At 41.6% G+C, this 23976-nt stretch overlaps 1 protein-coding gene across 4 annotated transcripts in view; it reads left to right on the forward strand.

The window, feature by feature from the left end:
* LOC137432478 (rho guanine nucleotide exchange factor 7) overlaps positions 1–23976 on the forward strand; it is a 147893-nt gene that overhangs the window by 87547 nt on the left and 36370 nt on the right. For 3 of the 4 annotated variants that reach the window (XM_068124448.2, XM_068124452.2, XM_068124451.2), the window contains exons 4-14: positions 10893–10957; positions 11191–11386; positions 13605–13684; positions 13886–13980; positions 14156–14251; positions 14370–14492; positions 14615–14753; positions 15001–15060; positions 16823–16969; positions 21142–21228; positions 21481–21559. In XM_068124448.2, the coding sequence (XP_067980549.2) occupies positions 10893–10957; positions 11191–11386; positions 13605–13684; positions 13886–13980; positions 14156–14251; positions 14370–14492; positions 14615–14753; positions 15001–15060; positions 16823–16969; positions 21142–21228; positions 21481–21559 (1167 nt within the window). Of the gene's footprint in view, positions 1–10892; positions 10975–11190; positions 11387–13604; positions 13685–13885; positions 13981–14155; positions 14252–14369; positions 14493–14614; positions 14754–15000; positions 15061–16822; positions 16970–21141; positions 21229–21480; positions 21560–23976 lie in introns of all 4 variants that reach the window. The other variant, XM_068124450.2, reaches the window with a different exon arrangement.

The following is a 23976-nucleotide window of genomic DNA, read 5'->3' on the forward strand; positions in this document are numbered from 1 at the left end:
TTCTATTGAACTCATCTGCCACCAATGAAATAACCTCTTGGTTGGCTTCCAGAAGTGCATAACATTCCTGCCGTTCTTCTGCTGTTGAGGAAGGATTCCGCAGGACAGTCAAGTGAGCTTCAAGTTCATCTGAGATGCTTCCCCCATTCTGTAGTGACTGTTGTATGATTCTTCTCAGCAGAGTTTCATACATCAATCGGAGACATCGTATGCTCCTCTTGTAGTGTTTGCCCCGTACAATACATGGTTTTGTATTGAAATGATTATGAACATATACAATACATGGTTTTTTGCAGCGGCAATCTTGGATTTTGGTCAACATTAATCATTTAATATCATTTTAAGTCACAATATCACTTGACTGATGTAAGATGCAAGATCTGGGCCCAGAAAAACCCACATATGGACACCCAATATGTATATGTAGCATTCACGTAGGCGGAAATATGCCCGATTTCGTGGTTTTGGCGGACATCTTGGATTTTGTCCTCTGGCCGAGTTAGCCCGCATTTTAAAAAAAGATACCCAAGCTTATTTTTTTATATATATTTTTATCTTTCAAAATCAACCTTCAAACCTTGATCACGGGAAAATGGTCACGAACTCTATTGGGAGCTCCCCTACTATTCCCTCTTGTTCCATTAATCTGCAGGCAGTTCACACCATTCCTCATAAAGCATGTCACATGTTAGTGTCACCCAAGCCTGTACTTGTAACTGTGGAATTTATTTTATTTATTTATTTTTGCCTCCTGTTCTTGCAATTTGTAATAGTGTTTCCAGACAACAATGGATGTCTAAACGTGGCACAAATAGTGGATAAATAGTACACTTATCACCACCTGAAATGACTGTCTAGGCCATTGCAAACTGTTTCTGGGAAAATATCCAGAAATGCTGAGAATGTATTCAAAACCATAGTCTCAGGTACAAATACAAGGTAATGTGAAAGGCTGTATAATAATGCCATGACTGACTACAAAGGAACTTACATTCCATGCTGTAGATGTTGATCTGCATAACGAGCTTATGGGTAATTTTAATTAATCTCGTTAGTCACAATATTAAAATTCAAAAAGTGACTGCACTTGATCCCAAAGATTTAACAGATAAAAGAACACCAGGTCTTTGATAGGTCTTTGATAGATATAACTTCGGAGGTCTTTGATAGATATAATAGACCGGGAGCAGGGACCTGACAAAAATGAGTTCGTTCAACACCCACTACATAAAAGGTTTGACACCATAGGTAGTTAGTATGGACCCTCTAGATCACTGCTAGGTAGGTAGTAGTCTCAAATTGTGGTAGCACTTTTTTCTACAGGTCATTTTATAAACCGACGTGTAAACGCCATGAAAAGCAATAATATTAAGGGGCAGGGGAAACATAATTTACTATTTCTTAACTTTTTTAAAATCATAATGAAGTCATTTTGGTATCAATATGTGCCTAATGGAATGCTCTAACAGTCTAAAGCAACTGTATAGCAACACAATAGGTTTTGGAGGAGGTATTAACCAAAATAGGGGGGAGGGAGTGACAAATAATGCTCCTATTTGGTATCACTTTTTTTATATAAAATTGTTGTTGATTATCAACTATTTTACAGAAGTACGATTAGAAACAATATATATAATTTGAGAGCCAGATGCATCAAGACAGTCTTGGTAAACTGGGAAACTCCTTACCCCTGAGTGACAACTTAGCGCAATCATGTGAGGAATTCATTTGTAACTTATATACAACATCAACAAAGGCTGGAACGAAGGTTGATGATGTGCGGTACCGTGAAATGGGGTGAATAGGGACAGCAAGGTGAATAGGGACACAAACTGAGAAAAGTTCAGAAACCTTTTTCGCTGAAAATTGATAACCATACTGATTTGTTGATATTTGTGTTGAAAGTGTTGTCTTGTTTTTTTTTAAAGCAACTTATAGTCCCTATTAACCCCATATATGGGTTAAATAGGAATAAATAGGATTTTTATGGCTGTCCCTATTCACCCCGTTTTACGGGTGAATAGGGACAGTCACTAATACAAAAAAAAAAATAATCAAGAAACAATCCTGAGTTTCCAACTTATTGCTAAATTGATTGCTCAGATGGATGCACATAATATGCACCCATAATATAAACCACGGTGCCAATGGGAAAAAATATGGGATAAAAAGTTTATCCAAACTGTCCCTATTTCTTGATTATTATTTTTTTGTATTAGTGACTGTCCCTATTCACCCGTAAAACGGGGTGAATAGGGACAGCCATAAAAATCCTATTTATTCCTATTTAACCCATATATGGGGTTAATAGGGACTATAAGTTGCTTTTTAAAAAAACAAGACAACACTTTCAACACAAATATCAACAAATCAGTATGGTTATGAATTTTCAGCGAAAAAAGTTTCCGAACTTTTTTCAGTTTGTGTCCCTATTCACCTTGCTGTCCCTATTCACCCCATTTCACGGTACTGGTTGTTATGCCAGAAGCAGAAAAAGAATGAAGGGCTTCCTCCAACTAATGACAGCCTTATTCAACACCTTAAACGAGCAAATTTTCAAGCATATGTCTGGTAGAAGTCCCTTGATGCCATGCGACATTTACCACCCCCAGAAGAGCATGGTTGGGAAGTACAGAATGACTCTCTGCAAGCAGTCCGAATGACTAAGGATCCTGCACCAAGTGGACTGTTAGAATTAACACGCTGTGGATGCACCACATGTAGTAGAGCAGACTGTTTGTGCAAGTCAACGATTTGGGCTGTACTGAATCTTGTAAATGTATGGGACATGAGGAATGTTGCAACCCCTTTTCATCCTTCCATGACTCAGAGTCTGAGGATGATGACTAATTAAACGGTAAACATAGGTAGTACTATTTTTAAGCACAACTTTTCTTATGGGGTTTATTATGTGTTATACACCTGCACTACAGATACATGTAAACTAGAGAAATGAATATCTTGTTACTATACATTGCATATTCATGAATTATCTACATTATTATTGTTGTTTTAAAACAAGATATGACCAAAGAAATGTATGGTCAGAACTTGTGTTTCACCAGCCTGGATGGGGTACCGTCTTCAATTAAGGTATACTTTGAGCTGCTTTTCTTGTGAATGCTAAAAGCTTCCTCATTTCCAGTGTACCATAGCAATGCAAGCACCAGCAAAGTCATATTTAGGGAACATTTTATAAAGAAGTTGTTGGTGAATGATTTCTTTCATCTGCACTATAAATATTCAGATCATGGCACTTGACTAATTATTCATGCATATGTTTGCATACTTGTTAAGACTTTTGTAACTTGCTCAGTTCATAGTATACTTATGTTTCGGTCATACTGAAGCAAACATTTTCACAAGGAGAGGTGCTTGCGTTTGTTTTTGAAATTGGGAATATTAAAGCAATAATAAAGCAATAATAATATTAAGTTTTGAATATTAAGTAATATTAAGTAATATTAAGTTTATTAAGTTTTGAATTTTATATAAAAAAAGTGATACCAAAAAGGAGCATTATTTGTCACTCCCACCCCCCTATTTTGGTTAATACCTCCTCCAAAACCTATTGTGTTGCCATACAGTTGCATTAGACTGTTAGAACATTCCATTGGGCACATATTGATACCAAAATGACTTCATTGTGATTTTAAAAAAAGTTAAGAAATAGTAAATTATGCTTCCCCTACCCCCCTTAATATTATTGGTTTTCATGGCGTTTACACGTCGGTTTATAAAATGACCTGTAGAAAAAAAGTGCTACCACAATTTGAGACTACTACCTACCTAGCAGTGATCTCGAGGGTCCATACTAACTACCTATGGTGTCAAACCTTTTATGTAGTGGGTGTTGAACAAACTCCTTAATCTAGGCCCCTGTGAGATTTAGCTCCCGGTCTATAACTAATACTCGTCTCGGTAAAGCCATATTTGATGAGCAGAGTATTACTTGCTGAGAAAAGTATAGTGTTGACTTGTTTTTCAAGAAGACTATTGTCGAGATGTTTGTGTGGTGTGAGCCTAAAGGTTCTATATGGTCTAAATGATCTAAAGGTCTAAATAATATGTTCCAATAGTAGTTGGCGTTTAAGGGGTTGAAAGGGTCTAATCTCTAAAGCATGTAAATGTACAAGTGTTTTAAAGTCGTTTAAAGGGATCTAAATTAACTAGAAAGGGTATTAAAAGGTCTAAGGGTCTAAAGGGAGTCAAGGTACTTAAGGGGGGTGTAAAGCTCCAGAGTGTCTGTGGGGTCTATCCGAGCTTTGGGGTCCAAGGGTTCTAATGTGGTATATAGGGTCCTAAATGCCAACATATTATTAAGGGTTCTTCAGGTTCTTAGGGGATCTTATGTGTCTTCGGGGTCTTAAGAATCTTAAGGGTCTTGGGGGGTCATTAAGCATCTTGGGGGTCGTTAAGGGTCTTGTGGGAGTTAGGAGATCTTAGGGGTGTGAAGGGTCTTATGGGTCTTGAGGATCTTGGGGGTCTTAAAGGGTTTTGAGTAATTTTGGGATGTTTAGAAGTCTTAAGGGTTTTGGAGGTCTTAATGGTATTAGGGTACTTCAAGGGTCTTAAGGTTTTAGAGGGTCATGGGTGTCTATGGGGTTTAAAGGTAGAGAGGACACTGAGGGGTCTAAAGGATGTAAATGTATAATGGCGTCTAAAGGGTCTTAAAGTGTCTTCAAAGGTCTAACGGGCCGAAAGGTTTACAATGTACTTTCAAATCGTGCGTAATTAATAGACGTACGTGCAGTCAGGGTGCAACTGACATTCAAACAGTACGTAATTAAGAGACTATATGCATGGCTATACGCTTCACGACTTCACAGACTGTGTTTTTATATGTACAGGTACTGCATAGATAGATATACGTATAGTTCTGACAAATTTAGATTACAGTAATCGACAACACATAGCCACAATTCAATGAATCATTGCTTTTACGGAGGCTTCTGCGTCCTGGTTTTTAATGAATACTCTCGAGGTTAGCATTGAGGTTGCATCACAATTTGCTTGCAGTCATTGTAATTTTTTCCTCCTAAACCTGCTTCACACCTGTCAAAACATGTCCAGCGAAGAAAATGCGGCTACAGCTTTGTGAAAGGGAAGGCTCTGATTTCTTTATGCCTTTGGTCCTCCACGAGGCAGGAATGACAGCTTTTATTACGGCCGCACAAAAAGAGCAATGACAGGTGCAGCCTTGAAGGGAGAACATGGCATTTTTTTTTTTTGGTCTTTTATTTGACTGTTGGCATTTGCAGCCCTGACGTCGTGAGATGATTATAAGTGAATGATGTTAGACGATTTACACTGGAGCATGAGTACATTTCATCACATCTGCTTTTTTGTTTTAAAATTTTTGTTTGTTCAATAAATGGTTGGAGGGTAAATTCTCGACTTGTCGATGAACTCAACTAAAATGGATAGGTGATATCTATGAAAGTTGGCGATATATAAAAGTTGGCGTACACCGACCCTAGTGCGCACCACAAGTCGTGTTCGCTTCGTACATGTAACATATTTACTTGTTATTCCTCCACTGACGAAGTTGCCAGAGACTACGTTTTCAGGTTGTCCGTCCGTCTGGGTGTCTGTCCATCAGTCTGTGATAGGTTTTCGTTTCCGCGATAACTTGAGTAAGGCTGAAGGGGTCTAAGTTAAACTTTGTGCAGCTATGTATAATGAGGTAAAGATGAACTGATTCGATTTTAGGGTCCAAAGGACAAAGATCAGAGTCTGTAATATGTTTATAACTTGAGAACAGCTGAATGGATACAAGTCAAAGTTGGTACAAGTATTGTTACGGATTCGTCACTTCCGTCGTTGTGGTCTTCATCCACTGTAAGCATTTTTGGTTCCATGTACTATTATTGTTATCGTTTAAGTGAAATGGAGATAACTGTTTTCAAAAGGTAAAAAATTAGTGTTTTAAAAGAAACCGGAAACCGGATCGGGAGGAACCGGAAGAAGAAGAAGAGCAAAAAAAAAAGCGGAGCAAGTGAGGTCGGGAAGAAAAGCCGAGCTGCTTTGAGGTCTCGGGGAGACGCTGGCGAACGGGGGTCACGAGCAAACTTTGGGTTTCCTGGGAAAGGGATTCCTGTGACAGAGTTGTGATCGCTGTGACAGATAAACCTGCGTGACAGGTTTTGCGGTTGATTCCGAAGAGAATCGTTGTTGGAGTGCAGGTACGCCTCCAGTACGGGCCCGTCGGCCATTTTTCCTCGCTCCCGCCATTTTGCATCGCTCCAGCCGTTTCACCTCACTCCAGCCATTTCACCGCACCCAGCTGTAAGCCTGGTTTGCGTGTGTAACATGGATTTCGATTGGGAATTTGTGGTTCTCCGTTTGGGAGCCGTTGAACGTTCATACCCGAAGGTGTGATTTCCCAGTCGCCTTTTGAGGGCACCTTTGCGCCTCTTTGGCAGCATGACTGTCAGCCGAACTGGATTCTGGTCTCGATGCGACATTTTTCTTGCGATCACAGGAGCGTGGATCGACTTTGGCTTGGTGCCGGGACAGAGACTTTGGGAATGTTATTTTCGCTCACTTGGAGCACAGTGAGTTATATTGTAAGAAACTGATAGTACCATCATAGGAAGGATATATTATTTGTTGTACAATTGATTAATATTGTTCTTGTGCTGTTATTCTTGTGTAACCTTAATACAATACTTGTTTTTTGGTAACAATTGGTGTGGTTTCGCCATTGGTCATTGACACACAGAATAATAATAATAATAATTCATTTATTTTGTATAGCGCTTTTCCAGAAGCCCAAAGGCGCTTTCTGCCGTGAATAACACATCTTTCTGCCGTGACTCCTTTCGGGGCTCGGAGGTACACTGTGACCGGGGTTTGGGGAGGAGCACGTAACAGTATGTACAGTCGTGGCCAAAAATATTGGCACTCTTGCACTTTTTTCAAATAACTCACAATTTTTTCCAAAAATTTATTGAAATTGACAAAAGTATTCGGTCTCCACAATTCTTTATTTCACTGTTAATATTACAGAACATTTGTTTTTGATTCAGAAACTTAATATATCCTTTTAGATCAGAAAACAAAAATAAATGGCATTGACAAAATTATTGACACCCGAGACTTAATATTTGGTAGCACAAAATAACTGCAGTCAAGCGCTTCCTGTTGCCATGAATAAACTTCCTCCACCTCTCTACGAGCAGTTTGGCCCACTCTTCTTGTGCAAACTGCTCCAGTTCTCCCAGATTTGAAGGGTGCCTTCTCCCAAGTGCTGTTTTCAGATCTCCCCACAGGTGTTCAATGGGATTTAGATCTGGACTCATTGCTGGCCACTTCAGAACAGTCCAGCGTTTTGTCTTGAACCATTCCTGGGTGCTTTTTGAAGTGCGTTGGGGTCATTGTCCTGCTGCAAGACCCATGACCTTTGATGGAGACCCAGCTTTATCACACTGGGTTGAACATTGCGCTACAAAATGCCTTGGTAATCTGATTTCATGATGCCATTCACACATTCAAGGCACCCAGTGCCAGAGGCAGCACAGCAACCCCAAACATCACTGAACCTCCTCCATGTTTGACTGTAGGGGAGGTGTTCTTTTCATTGAAGGCTTCATTTTGTTTTCTGTAAACATAGAGATTATGTGCTTTACCAAAAAGCTCTAATTTGGTCTCATCTGTCCATATGACATTCTCCCAGAAGGATTTTGGCTTGTTCAGGTGTGTTTTGGAAAACTCCAGTCGGGCTTTCTCAGCAGTGGGGTCCGGTCTCCTACCATAGAACCCTCTTTCATTGAGTTGGCGATGGATGGTGCGAGTTGAAACTATCGTACCTTTTGTCTGAAGGTCAGCTTGAATCTGTTTGGCAGTTGATCGAGGTGCTTTCTCCACCATTCAACCAATCCTTCGCTGCAATCTTCGATTGAGTTTTCTCTTGCGGCCACGTCCAGGGAGGTTGGCTACAGTGCCATGGGCCTTAAACTTCCTGATAACATATGTATGGTGGACACAGGAACATCAAGGTCTCTGGAGATGGACTTGTAGCCTTGAAATTGGCCATGCTTGCCTACAATCTTTTGTCTGACCTCCTCAGACAATTCTCTGGTTTTCTTTCTTTTCTCCATGCTCATTGAGGTACACACAGTGACACAAAACAGCAGAATGACTCCGTTTCTCTTTTCAAACTGGTTGGATTTTTTTATTGCAGGCACCTGCAACGCACCACAGGTGAGTTCAATTCCAACATAAAGAAGAATCACCTGCTTGAAATGTAATTATTTCTAAGAACTTCTAAAAGGTGCCAATAATATTGTCCAAGCGATTTTAGGATTTCTGTCTGGAATAAGCGAAGATTTCGTAATTTTTTCAGCTTTTTTTTGTTTTGTTCCACTGCAAACCAAAGCAATACATATGTGGAATGTGGATACCGAAATATTTTTAAATTTCAACCATTTTCTGGAAGAAATGGTTGAACCGATTGAATTTTGGGCTCACGTGGTCAAAGGTCAGAGGTCATGTTAGGTAAAAATCCTGTTACCGCGATAACTTGTTAACCAGAGATGGGATTTTGACCAAACTTAGTATAAGTATATATTATGATCCAAAGATGAACTGATTCGATTTTGTCATCAAGAGATCAAAGGTCAGAGTATATAATTCGTTTTTGTTACCCCGATAAATTTAAGAACCCTGCCGCTCCATATCTCAACCCTCACATCGACAGGCAGCAGCCTCTTCACTCTCTGCAGACCTGGACAATATCACAAATTGGTCAAACAAATGGAACATGTCTTTCAATCCTTACAAATCTCACACTCTTACGATGTCTCTCCGAAAAGACCGTCTGGACAACCCTCCCACATACTACTTTCTCAACAATCCTCTCAAAGAAGTTCTGTCACTCAAGCTTTTGGGTCTCACTATCTACCATGATCTTTCCTGGGAAAACCACATTTCCAAGCTGGCCTCTAAAGCCAGTCGCTGACTGGGCATCCTCCGTCGTGCGAAGTCCTTCCTTGGCACACCTGAGCTCCTCACCACATACAAAGCTTTCATCCACAGCTCAATGGAATATTGCTCTCCCCTCTGGGCTGGTGCTCCTGCCTCACACCTAGCTCGGCTTCACGTGGCTTAAACCAAAGCATTCAGAATCATCGGTATCTCCCGCGATTAAGCTGATACTGAGGGCCTTTCACTCACTCACCGCAGGCAGGTTGGTGGTCTTTCTGTCTTCTACCGACTCCTATCCGGCCTAGCTCCCCCTGCTCTGTCTGTGCTGTGTCCCCGAAATATTCCTGCAGGACGTACAACATCTGCCAGCAATCCTCTTCTGGTGAAATTTCTAAAATCAAGACTCTCTGCTCACCTTCACTCTTTCGTTCTTCTTTTCTCCCACCTCTGGAACAAACTCCCTCACTCTCTTCAATCCCTCTCCTCTCTCCATGTCTTTAAAATAGCTGTTCACCACAATCTCTTATCTTCCCGCATCCTAAACCTTGATCATTTCTACCCCCGTTAAAACACCCTAAATCCGCCTCTTTCAATCCCCAACTTCTTTCCTGAAATTCCCAGCAGTGAAATTCCTAGAAGTGTTCATTTGCTTTATCCCGTGTTCCCCCCTCCCCCTTCCACAGATCTACGGTTGTCCCTGTTCTCTTTTGTTGTTGTGCTTGAATGCTTCTCTCGCTCTCCCCCTCTTGTCTCCTGCTCCCTTCATTGTATGTTTTATGTGTTTGTGCATGTTTTCATGTTCAATGTGTTAGATCTTACATGAGCTTCGATTCTGTATCCCCAAAAAAAAGAAAAAAGAAAAAATCAGTCAACGTCGTGATATCGAAGAGTATCGTTCTGGTTTGCTATTGTATTCTTTTTTTCCTTTTTTATATCATTCAATATGGGCGTTACACTGGGTGTCCTGTCTGCCATTATTATGTCATTATGGCGTTCACTGTCAGGTCAGTCTTTTGTGACTGCCACGGGTAATATGTAACCCACAATATGTAGCCATAATAATTATGTAATATGTAACTTGTTTCAGGTAATATGTAACCTGGTCAGGTCAGGTTGTCGGCGACTAAACCGAAACCCCTCACTAGTTTTGCTAGTTGTGAGTGTGACTGTGACACCTTGCCAGGACTAAAAACAATACCTGACAAAGGGCGGATGAGCTCCCTTTGGGAGCCAATGGCCATCCAGTGCGGAGATGGTGTCTCATGAAAAACACCCAATGGGGGGTAGGAAAATGTATTTTTCCACCTGGACTAGTTACCCACTTGGACTCGACCAGTTACAGTGGTCCTGGGAAGAGGTTTCCTTGTTTCAGGACGAGGTGAAGGTTTTGCCAGTTTTTCCTCTTCTTTTTTTCACAGTAGCCCTTCACATTTAGTGGCTCTAAGCCTTATTTATGGTGAATTTCAATAAAGAAAAATGAGTTGGTGGACGTTAATTAAACATCCCACTGTGTTTTTTTGTAGCCAAATACCTGCTTCCGCAGCACCTATGCTCTGGATATGGCATGGTACATGATGGTGATGATGATCATTCAATAGGCAAACTGTGTGGGATATCCCCTTTACTTTCATACTCACCTCTCCTCCCTCCTTCCACCCACATCTAAGGAATACTTGCTTCGCTCCTTCATTACGACACTTTGTTCCCTTTACTGAGGAGGTCTTTACCTTTTCGTTTTTCCTTTTTAAATAGTTCAGGCCTGGTTCCTGCGCAATTCCAGTTAGTGGTGATTCCGCTTGAAATGTGCAGACGTCGCACAAACTTGTGAATGGAGACTAGGCAGGCACTCCCCCCCCCCCCCCCTTTAACCCATTGCTATTTTGCAATCGTATTATGAGGCTTGCATTTTTTGTACATATATTGTGGTGAGAGAGAGGAGGGAATGAGTGAACATTTTCCCACAGTTCATCGTGACGGAGGAGGAGAGGAAAAGGCTTCAAGGCCGAGACACGGCCAGGCCCGAAGCCCAGTAAGATGCCCTCTCAGGTGCACCCACACCACACGTATTGTGTGAATGTAGATGACTATATAATTTTTTTAATGTTTCAAATGTTTTTTTTGGTTTTCTACCAGAGAATGGACTATAGATTCAAATCGTTGGCTCAAATGCTGAAACTGAAGCCGTCACTAAAGCTCAAATACCAAATGTCATTTTACCTTATTGTCTAGTCGTGTTCTTTATCGTTTTCTTGCTTGCTGCAGGACATGTTGGAAGGTGGAGGGCGGTTGGTGCGGGCTCGCTTCGACTTTGCAAGAACCAATGAGGATGAGCTGTCTTTTGCCAAGGGTGATATGATTACAGTAACGCGTGTTGAGGAAGGTGGTTGGTGGGAAGGCACACTTCACGGGCGCACTGGCTGGTTCCCCAGCAATTACGTGAGGGAAACCAAGGCCTGTGGTGAGCCATAGCTCATGATCAGTGAGATACTTATCGGGGTATTTTTCATTTTCTACAAAGGAAAGCATACGTACTCGATAGCGAAAGTTAGTTGGGTAGTTTTAGTTCGGTAGCAGATCGTTTTTACTCCCGCCAGGGACTAATGCATTCGATCGTGTCCGTGCGTGTGTGTGTTCGTGTGTTCGTGAACAAGATATCTGGAAAAGTTCTGAACGGATTTGGATGAAAGTTGGTGGGATGATTGCCCTTGGGATAAGGAAGAATTGATTAGTTTTTGGTGAAGCTCAGGATATTATTCCGGATCCAGGAATTTTTTGAAGGATTGTTTACCATTGGAAGATAGGGCTCATTTTTTTTTAACATATCTTCTATATATTCTATATTTAACATTGTGATATGAAAATAGTTTTCATATTTGTTGTAAATGTCGTTTAGACTCGTGGTTATGTGTTGGAGCGGTGTATTTTGTTACCAGCGTCGTCTTCAGGGTTTTTTTTTCTTTTTCTAATAAAGACATATTCTGTCATTTTAAAACCACCAAAGTGTGTATTCGGTTTCCCCGTTTCATAAAATGTATCGTTTGATACGTGTAATGCTTTAAAACTGTTTTGTTTTTTTAACCTCAGAAGAGATATCAACATTTACCTCAGCGAATGTCAATCGCGGTGTCAGTATTTGATGAACTTATAAAGACTTAGGTGAGTTATAGGTGTGACAAGCACGTGCACGGGATTCTTCCCAGAAGAATGAGTGGTCGCATTAGCTTGCACGACTTAAAATGAGCGAGTTTTGTTTTGACGTTTGGGCCAGTTTTACATGTTGTATCCCTAAGGAATGAAACGAACGTTTTCCTGGCTTACAATTTTATTTGAAGTCACACATGCCTCAAAATACACTCACTTATATAGAATTGAACGCTGAATCATAAAATGTAAGTGAAATTGCCTTGTTCTTTTTTTAACATTATCTTCTATATATTCTAAATATATATCTGTGCAGTGTCTGTCTTGTGTTGTCTTGTCTTGTGTTGGCACTGAACTACTCCCTCAAACTTTTGTGAAATCGTACTATTCCAACTGGACCCACGGTGGGAGTATGCGCTCTCCTGAGTGGCGTTCTAGTCTTTAAATTTTATTCCCTTCTATAGATGCGTCACATTCAAGTGTAGTAAATTTGTACTTCATTCTCACACCTAGTTTGTATTATGACAGTTATCCTACAATGACTGAGGTTGATCATTGGACACATTTGTTCTCAGATGTGTTATTTTTGTATGATGTCGGTGCCATTAACACGTGGTTGTTTACTTAACCCTCTGAGTACGGATGACGTCCAGTGCCGCAATCCGCGAAAAAGTTTTGTGTACGGATGACGTTACCACACGTCATCGACTATACCTATAAATAGATCGTCAGTACGTGGTTGCATTCCCGTAATGCCAAATTAATCCCGTACCGGGGGTATTTTATAAATAAAAAAATCCTGTACTCAAGGGGTTAATCGTTCCCCATGTTAGCCGGACCTGTTACACTTTTTTTTAAATTTTATTATTTATACTTGTGCTGAGGCTCGTGATAGAGCTGACACACACACACACACACACACACACACACACACACACACACACACGGACATACTGATGAGACAAACACTTAACACAGCCACTGAGCTTGGGGGAAGTGCCGTCACGACCGTCACTTCCCGGGACACTCTGGGTACCAGTGACGTCATAACAATGGCGCCGCTTTTCTCACTGTACTCTCACGATAATTTTGCACTTGCGAACTTTTCCTGATACCTCAGTATTATGATTGTTTCATTTCAGTTTGGATTTGGTTTTTACATAATTTTGGACAACACGTCTGAATTCATGTGCGCTCTAGTAAACATTGCTCCATAATGCAGCACCCACTGCTTTTTTTGTAGTCAAATTTGACTGATCTGGAAATAAAGCCCAAGACCAGAGGCAACAGGTGAGCTTTTTGAGCAATTCTAAGCAAATTCCTTCTTTATTACTTGTGAAAATCAAAGATTTTTCAAGTACAGTACCGTATATTGGTTGGTCGTGTGCGTTATTCTGTCTGTTTGTCTGGATTATTTATTTATTTATTTATTTTTGCTTTGACCTTTGCATCAATTTTCAACTGGGTTTCCTTCATACCCCAAGGATCTCAAATGGAATCCTTCTCATTTAGTATTTTTTTCCCCTCGTTTGTAGAGCACTCAATGTCACCAAATTCCAAGCATTCTGGCCGGACTGTGGAGTCCACGATGTCGACGAAAGGCTACTACAACGTGGTATGAGCAATTCTTATCCAATGCATTTCGGATTCAAAATGCGCAATTTAAAGTCGTTTTATGGCAGTTTGGAGTAACTTGCAAATCACGTAGAAACCACTTTCTTTGTTGTTTGTCATTCTTGTATTTGTTGGCGTAATAAATTGAGCAATCAAAATTAGTTGTTAGCTTGTATGAGCACAAGTGTGGGTGACCGTGCAGGTTACGCAGAATATTGTTGAGACCGAGCACACTTACAGCAAGGAGCTGCAAATCCTGCTTTGTCAGTACCTCAGACCATTGCAGGTGACGGAAAAGTGAGTTCATTGGCTTCTGCGCCCCTTTCCTCTTCACTCCTTAGTGCTGTCTCTCTTTTGACCTGAACCGGCTGCCTCCTCATCCTTCATTGCTTTTCCTTGCATCTTAAAGCCATTTTTCTTTTTCCATGTACTACCCTTTGGCATTTGCACTTATCACTTGTTTGCATTGCAGGATTTCGCAGGCAGACATTTCTCTGCTCGTCGGAAACCTGGAAGACATTGCAGCCTTTCAACAAGGTCTTGTGCAGTCCCTGGAGGAACTGATCAAGTAAGCTGAAACACCTGTGTGTTACATGCATAGGCCATGTAGAAGCAGCGAATCACGTGGAATTTTCCTGAATAGTGCAATATTGGCCTGTGTTCAAGAGATTTTCATGCCTTTTAAGGTTGCCCGAAATGCAGCAGAGGGTTGGAGGTCATTTCATGGCTGTAATGGATTGCATGTGCAGTCTCTACCTCACTTATTGTGCCAATCATCCTTCGGCTGTACGAGTTCTGCAGGACAATAGGTGGGAGATAGACTACACATATGGAGAGGAAAATAGGTTGTTTTATTCATTTTTGACTCTGGTTAACAACGTTGAAAGGGCGAGTAGTAAAGTGAGTGATCATTGTGTTTTCTTGCCTGCAGCGAGGTTTTAGCAGAGTTCATGGAGAGTTGCGGGGCGAGCTCACCTGGATTGCTCATTCTCACGACCAGCCTCAGTCGACCATTTATGCGTTTGGAAAAGTACCCAACATTGCTTCGAGAACTGGAAAGGCACACAGAGGTTCATGCATTGAACAGTAACAGTGTTGGCAGGGGCTCTCTTGTAGTTCAAACACACTTGAAACCGCATGTGTGGGTAGTATCTTTCTCGGAAGGTACCGATATGCATCCCCTTAGGCACGATAGGTTTGGGTTTAAAGCAGTAGGTGTTTTGCTTATGTGGTATTCATTCCTTTGTTTTCTAACTGCTTTGTTAAACTGCAAATAATATCCATATTTCCTCACCCTGACTCCTCTACTTTTTCTAGGATTCACATCCAGACAAAGCAGACATCCAGAGATCTATGGTGTCCTTCAAACTCTTGACGGTAAGGGAAGCAATGTGCATATCCTTGACTCTTAAACGAAACATGACAAAAACATTAAAGATGCCTTTATTCAATACAAATATCTCTGGGGTTGGCAAGTTTATTGCATTCATGCATTCTCTTTTGTGTTCCCATCTGAGCACGTCACTCATTATGGTCGAATCACATGTTCAAAACCAATATACTTTGTTGACTTGTCCATTGTCTCCCGGCATTATAATTCACGTAAGAGTATGCTGATCTCGTTTAATGTCTTGTAATTTGCTTCAAAGTGTATTGATCCTTGTGAGCTCAGCTAGCAGTATGCTCACAATTAAGCTGTCCAGTCTGAGTTCCTTCCCCGACAGTATCGGACTTAACTCAAACTGCCAGGTTTTTTGTTTGCCTGTTGTTTTTACCTGTGATGTGTCACAGGTCTACAAGAGCTCCACGTGGTTGGTGCTGCTGCTGTTGTTGTTATGGTTCTTCTTGAGGGTCGATTTTTGAAATGTGCACCACCCACATTTGGGGTCAAAAAGATCATGAGTATAGATGGGGGATGACCTGAGGTAGTGGTGAACAGCTGTCTTGAAGCCCCAGAGGGAAGAATGGGACTGAATAGACTGGGGGAGTTTGTTCCACAGGAGAGAGAACCACATTTGTCGCTTGACTCCACCCACCATGGCACCCAGACAAAATAATATGACCGTCATCTTCGATTTCTGGTGGGCCTAAGACATCAGGCCTGTAGGCCGCTGCTGATTATACACTACCCGGGTTTGTTCCGTTAGATTTCCATTGGCTTTGTTTGGGTTGAGTGTTACTCACGATGGGGGACCCAAAAAATCGAATCAATGTTGAATAAAAATTATTAGTATGGTTACCGGATTTTGTCACAGGTTGTGACCACAGTGCGATCATTCTTGTTGTATATCGTGAGGAGGATGCTGCTTTGTCTGTAACTTTAATGCCACCAAGCATTTGAATAATTTTTTTTAGCTGCGACGAGCAGCTCTATGAGAGGACCGCGTTGTTGTTCTTGTTGTTGTGGTGTCTTTTTGAAAAGCGCATGCGCATACACTCGGACGTGCGTTGGTATGAGGTAAGAACATCGCGGACTAAAATCGCGATTTGTTTGAAGAAACCAGAATAAATTCAGCAACAAAGACAACATGAAAGTTTTTATATCAATCTCGTTTCACAGAACTTGACACAAATTAGGTGTAATTAACATATACGTATTATATATACACGAAAACAACTTGCACAGGGGCCGAGCCTCTGGGATGCTTAGTCCACCAGCAGAATCCCAGCGTATGCAGGTACACAATACAAATAGACATACAGCGGATTGAGAAATACCAAAGAAGCGACCACAGTGTGAGACTTGGAATATGGTCACACTTAACCGGTGAAATACGGTTGCATGGACATTTACCTCAGACCAAAACAACAGAAATAACATTCACGTCCATACATTATATGTAATCAGTTGATGAAGCATGTTGCGTCGCAAAACAAAGGACAATACCAGAACTGAAAGACAAAAATACGCTAGTGCATGCGTATAATTTAATGACTGGTCGAATGTGGTAGCGCATATTGCAACGGATAGCCTCATGATTCTACACGTCGCAGCTGGTGACCACACTGGTCATTTTTCTCTTGTTTCAACATCATCAGCATCTTTTTCATATAGATGTGTATTACACTACCTTGAGGGAAAGCAAATAAGACGATGATCACACTGTGTAAATGTCTCCCTGCCTTTGTCAATCACCAGACGCAGTGCATGGAAATGCGTAAGCGGAAAGAGCTGGAGCTGCAGATATTGATGGAACCAATTCGTGGCTGGGAAGGAGATGACATCAAGTCTCTTGGTGGCATTACGTACATGTCCCAGGTCCTGGTGCAGACTGCAGGCAATGAGGTGGGTGTGTTCGGTTCGTGGTAGAGCTTGATTCAACAGGGAGACAATGAAGCAGGGAGGTGCCGGCCTCACAACCAAAAATCCTTCTTTGATGTCCATTGTGGAGTGCTATTCCACTTGTGTTTTGAAAGTTTGAATTTTGTTCATATAAAAGTGTGATGCTTAACACATCAATGGTTTGGCCACCATTGTTATTTTGTAATCATCATTTATTACTTGCAAAATCGAAGATTTTTCAAGTATATTGGTCGGTTGCGTTTGTGGTTCCGTCTGTTTGTTTGTCTGTCTGTTTGTTTGTCACCGGCCTACAGCTCACAATTCTAAACCGATCGTCACAAAACTTTACCAAGTTGTATAGGTCGTCCCAATTGAGAAGCCTATTGATTTTGAGGTCAAAGGTCAAAGGTCATCTGGAGGTCAAATTTCTAAAATCGCCATTTTAAATCCGATTGACTTGAAAATTGAATAGCATTTGTATATTGAGTCACTAAATTGGGAAATGAACTATTTTTGAAGTCAAAAGGTCAAAGGTCAACTCAAGGTCAAATTTTTAAAATCAATTTTCATCTAAGAAGCCGTCAATTCTCAACTGATTGACTTGAAAATTGAACAGCATTTGCATATCGAGTCACTAAATTGGGAACATACTATTTTTGAGGTCAAAGGTCAACTCAAGGTCAAAATTTTTAATTCATCAATTTTCATCTAAAAAGCCATCAATTCTCAACCGATTGACTTGAAAATTGAACAGCATTTGCATATCGAGTCACTAAATTGGGAACATACAATTTTAGGTCAAAAGGTCAAAGGTCAACTCAAGGTCAAACTTCCAAAATCATCACTTTTCATCTGAAAACCGTCAATTTTCATCCGATTGACTTGAAAATTGAACAGCATTTGCACATTGAGTCACTAAATAGGGAAACAAACTATTTTTGAGGTCAAAGGTCAACTCAAGGTCAACCTTCCAAAATCATCGTTTTTCATCTGAAAAATCGTCACTTTTCTTCCTATTGACCCGAGCTTTGATCAAGATTGTCAATTTTAATCTTGATGAAATGGACAATTTGCTGTATCAATGGAATTTTTTTTCTTGGGGGGAGGGGGGGGGGGAGGGCGGATTTTGCAAGTATCGTGCTCCACATGACGTCTTCTTGTTTGTGTGTTATCAGTTCCAATTTTTTAGACTTCATTTTTGCTTTGTGTTCGTTCATTAATAGAGAAACAAAACCGATAGGCCACAAGATGTAATGTATACCCTATCATCGCTGCTTTCATGACATTAATTTTGGTGTGTGTCTTTGACACCAGGTTACAAGGCTTGCTATCTCAAACACACACACACACACACACACACACACTCAAACACACACACACAAACACACACACACACACATACACAATAACCGGATGAGTGAGGCAAAAATCAGGGGTGAAACCCGATACTGCTGGTTTCAGGACTGACTCCTGTAAGTAGCAGGAGATCAAAGGCAACGTTTGCCTGGCAGAATGTTCCACAAGATCATGTTTGTGTGTCAAGAGCATTCAGATTCTACAGAGAGAGAGAGAGAGAGAGAGATTAGCACCGCCTTTTCTTACCCACGATTCTGCCCTACGTCCAACCGAGCTTGACCAATCACCTGCTGCAGGGGCTAGTTCTACCCTTGGCACAGCAGACCAATCACCAGCACCAACACCCCACCAATCACGGACAGGGAGCGGCCCGAGACCCACCTCTTCCACAATGATGGACCACTGCAGAGGAGGAGACTTGGATTATGTCTTTCTACCCTGACAATTCCGACACACCCACCCTGTCTCTCCGGAAGGACCATCTGGCAGACCATCTGGCAAACCCTCCCAGCTACTTCCTTAACAAACTTCTTGAAGAGGTTAAAATACTCAAACTTTTGGACCTCATCATAAGCCATAATCTTTCTTGGGCAATCTTGATTTCCAAGATGGACTCCAAAGTCAGCCACCGAATGGGCATCCTCCATCATACAAGGTTTAAGGTCTTGGCCAATTTTAACTTCTAACAACCTAGAAGGACTTCTTGCAGCTTGATGGAGTACTGCTCTCCCCTTTGGGCTGGGGCCCCTGCCTCACACCTTGCCCTTCTTGATGCCGTGGAAAGCAAAGCCCTCAAAATCATGAGGATCCCCCAAGGTTGTGTCTAGGCCTGTTACTTTTGCATCGTAGACAGCTTGGTGGACTCTCTGTATTCTATCATGTCCTTTTTGGTCTTGCACCTCTGCCCTGTCTTATCTCTGTCCCTCCCAGGATTCTGCAGGGTGCACAAGGACTCTTGTTAAAGTAATCATCTTCTTGTTAAATTCCCAAAATCCAGGCTCACTGCTCCTCTTTTCTCTCTCCTGTGAAACCAACATCCCCAGTCTATTCAGTCCCATTCTTCCCTCCGGGCTTCAGGACAGCTGTTCCCCACTACTTCAGGTCATCCTCCATCCATACTCATGATCTCTTCTACTCTAAATGACCCCATTCGCAAGTGCTCTCCTTTTCCATGTTATTGTGATGTTCCCTCTCTCCCTCACCCCTTTTCGTTTATTTGTTTTCAGTTGGTTTGTTCCTTTTGTTTCAGCCCCGCTTTCACCTCCCCCCTCTTGCTATGTTTCATTCAGTGTGTGTGCAGCTTGTTCACCCCCATGTGTCATGCGTACTCTCCCCTTGATCTCTCTCACTCTCACTTCTACTCTGTATGGTTGTTATCTCCATTCACGGGTTTCAGAAGGTGGAACGGAGCCCCCGCAGGTCTCAAGGTATCCACGTGTGTGTGTGTGTGTGTGTGTGTGTGTGTTTGTGTGTGTGTGTGTGTGTGTGTGTGTGTGTGCAAGTGCAAGTTGCTGATGTTGGCTGCTATCTCCACACGTGGGTGGGTTTCTGGAGATGGAACGGAGACTACCAGGTCTCAAAGTATCCGCCTCTGTATACTCTGCTGTTTGAGTTTCCACATTTCTATTTTGTTCCCTTCCATTCTGCTCTTCCATGAGCCTCAATCATGTATACACATTTTTATGCCTCCGCCGACAAAGTTGCTGGAGGCATTATGTTTTTGGGTTGTCCGTCCGTCCGTCCGTCCTTCTGTCCGTCCGTCCGTCCGTCCTTCTGTCCGTCCGTCCGTACGTCCGTCCGTATGGGCTAAACCTCGTTTTTCTCAGGAACCATATGTCCAATTGAGACGAAACTTTCAGGGTCGGAGTGACACCCATGCAGAATATTTTTTTGGATAGTTGTGACATACCGAATCTCGAAAACATCTAAAACATCTCGAAAACATCTAAAACATCTCGAAAACATCTAAAACATCTCGAAAACGTTGAATGGAAAAATTTTAAACTTGGCACATTGTCAAGTACTCCCAATGGGGACAAAAGCATGACAATGATGACATCATAGGTGAAGTGGTATACCAGCCAAAAATGTTTTAATCGAATTCCTTATCCTAAAAATCTGAAATTGTATGTACAATACCCATTGGTATTGAAATATTTAATTTATGACATAATAGGTCACATGGTTTGGAAGACATCTTGGATTGAAGGAAACTATTCAATAATGATATCTCTGAAACCGCTCGCCCTATCGATGCTAAATTTGACAAATACCATCTAACACCATTGTTGCATATAGTTTGAAAATGATGATGCCATAGGTCACGTGGTTTGGCAGCCATCTTGGATAGAAAAACAAACCTTATCCGATCAACACGAAATTTCACAAACATGATCCCCTACCCATACATATGTCGAGTGATGGCATCTACCCGTTGTGGGACTATGCGGAGGCATATTGGCGACACAGTCGCATTGTTCTAGTTTTCCTATAAGCTGCACCAGCACAAACGAGGGTCTATACCTTCAATATAATAACTAAACTCCACCCTACAACTGTAACGTTATAATTATTATTCGGTATCACAAACCAATTGGTAATCGTTTTCGTTTTTTCTTGTTTATTATATTGTTGGTTTTATCGTTTACATTTTTTAGTATAACGGAAGATTATACATGCACTTTTATTTGCATTTGTATTATTTGGGCCGTTAATAATGTACAAAACATACTTATTAATGTTTCTTTCAATTTACTTTCCTTCTCCATTTCACGCTCACTTGACATTTGTCTCATTGGGATCCCCCCAACCTCCCGCAGGAGAAGGCCGAAAGATTTTTGTTACTCTTTCCAAATGTCTTAGTCCTGCTTTCTGCAAGTTCCAGGATGAGCGCATTCATTTTCCAGGTATACAAAGCATCTTCGCTCATTGTGATGTGTACTGGATCGCTTTCAGTTAAAAAGCCCACGCTATTTTGTCTGTCTTATTTATTGCGGCCAACTGCACTGCACTTCCTTGTGTGAAGACAGTATTTCTGTCGCTCACTCTCTCTCTCTCTCTCTCCAACGAAACTACTTTGTTTACAATCTCAAATCTCAACCAACAGCACTCAATTTACAGCTTCATCCTGTACTCACCCCTACGTGTGACACTTTTAGGGTCGGCTACCTCTCCATGGTCTGAATGTCGTCAAGGTGGAAGATGAGGATTCCTTACGCCACTCGTTTGAGATTTCTGGTACACTTGGGTCATGTTCGGGTTTTTTTGTTGTTGAAAGCTCTCATGGATACGTTGCTGTCTCCCACAATTGGTGGTCTCTTCTGAATGCAGTTTTCTGTCTGCTGTCGTTTGTTGATTCCACATATCTTTGGTTATATTTCCCTTATATTTCCATCCTTCTACTTTCAGCCTCCGTCAGTTTTGATGTTGATTTGAAATCGTTTGTTCATGTTTTTTTGTTTGTTTTAACTTTCAATGGAACTACATGCTAATGGTTTCTGCTTTCATTATAAACAAAGCTTTACTTTATAAACTTTATAAACTTTACTTTATAAAATTATAAACTTTCATTATAAACTTTATCAATGATCTCTCCGACTCTCTGGAAAATCCTCTCTATCTCTTTGCTGATGACTCCACTCTCTGCCGCTCCATTCCTCTTCCCTCAGATCGGCAGTCTGCAGCCTCCTCACTCTCTGAAGACCTGGACAAAATCACAGACTGGTCAAACAAGTGGAACATGTCTTTCAATCCTGACAAATCTCACTCTCTTACTATGTCTCTCCGAAAAGATCGACTGGACAACCCTCCCATCTACTTTCTCAACAATCCTCTCCAAGAAGTTCTGTCGCTCAAGCTTTTGGGTCTCACTATCTGCCATGATCTTTCTTGGGAAAACCACATTTCCAAGCTGGCCTCCAAAGCCAGTCGCCGACTGGGCATCCTCCGTCGTGCGAAGTCCTTCCTCGGCACACCTGAGCTCCTCACCACATACAAGGCTTTCATCCGCAGCTCAATGGAATACTGTTCTCCCCTCTGGGCTGGTGCTCCTGCCTCACACCTGGCTCGGCTTCACGCTGTTGAATCCAAAGCTTTCAAAATCATTGGAATCTCCCGCGATGAAGCTATCTCTGAGGGCCTTTCACTCACTCACCGCAGGCAGGTAGGGGGTCTTTCTGTCTTCTACCGACTCCTCTCCGGCCTTGCTCCCCCAGCTCTCTCTGTGCTCTGTCCCCCAAATATTCCTACAGGTCGCACAAGATCTGCCAGCAACCCTCTGATGGTTAAACTGCCGAAATCTCGGCTCTCTGCTCACCTTCACTCTTTCATTCCTCTTTTCTCCCGCCTCTGGAACAAACTCCCACACTCCCTTCAATCCCTCTCCTCCCTCCAGGTCTTTAAAACAGCTGTTCACCACCATCTCTTATCTTCCCCCATCCAAAACCTTGATCTTTTCTACCCCCACTAATTCACCCCAGATCCACCTTGTTTGAAATTCCAACTTCTTTCCTGGAAATCCTGGCAGTGTCCATATGTTTATACCTCTCCCACCCCCCCCCCCTTCACATGCCTCTCCCCCAAAGCCCTCTCCCTCCCACAGATCTCTCGATGTCTCCATGTCTCTCGGTCCCTGCTCTCAAGTGTTGTGTTTGTGTCCTTCCCCCTCTCTCCCCATCTTGTCTACCGCTCCCGATGTTGTTTGTTTTGTGTGTCTGTTTGTCTTTCTGTGTGATTCATGTTCGCTCTTTCACGAGCCTCGATCTTGTATACAAAAAAAAAAAAAGAAAAAAAAAAAGAAGCTTTTAATACATGGATCGAGGCTTCTCGTGTAGCTTGTATCATTATTGCAATGGCTATTCTGAAGTAGAACACACAGTTTTAGATTTCTGTATCATCCATGTTGATTGTAACGCTGATAACCCTGTGTTTTTGGCATTGAAAAAAATGTCTATTTTTTGTTCACTTACCCTGTTATTTTTCATCACAGGATCAAAGTATACATTTGGTGACCACATGATCTCCAGATGCATAGTCTGTTGAGAAAACATGCTTAACATGTTTACATGTTTAATAACTTAACATGTTTAATAACTTAACATGTTAACATAAAACAAAGCACATGCGCTAAGGACTAATGAGCAGTCTGGATTTTAAATTGAGACCACTCATGATCCAGCTCGTTTTTGATTGCAGTGATGCTTATGGCCTCAACTATATCTTGGGGAAGTTTATTCCAGTCATTGACCACACGCTGGCTAAAAAAAATTGTTCCTTACTTCTAATGTGGACCTGCTCTTTTGAAGTTTGGATTGATGACCTCTTGTTTGGAACGGGGTTTATTACTTTTTGGAAAAAGCGACTAACATTGCTCCAGTTCTCACACCAACCTTTCCATTCATTAACTTGTACACAATAATCATGTCATTCTGTCGATGTCGATAATGGAGTGAATGCAGATTTAGGGTCTCCAGGCACTTCTCATATAATTGGTGACGTAGTTCAGGAACCAAGCGGGTTGCTCCCCTTTGGACTTTATCTTATTTCCATCATTCTTGTACCACAGGTGCCCACAAGTTATTTCCGTATTCCAACAGGGGCCTGGCCAGAGTTGTGAAAAATCACAGTTTGCATCCTTGGTGTAATTCAACCTTCCC

This window comes from Myxine glutinosa, chromosome 8, assembly GCF_964187855.1.
Source record: "Myxine glutinosa chromosome 8, kmMyxGlut1.1, whole genome shotgun sequence".
NCBI classification, from domain to species: domain Eukaryota; kingdom Metazoa; phylum Chordata; class Myxini; order Myxiniformes; family Myxinidae; genus Myxine; species Myxine glutinosa.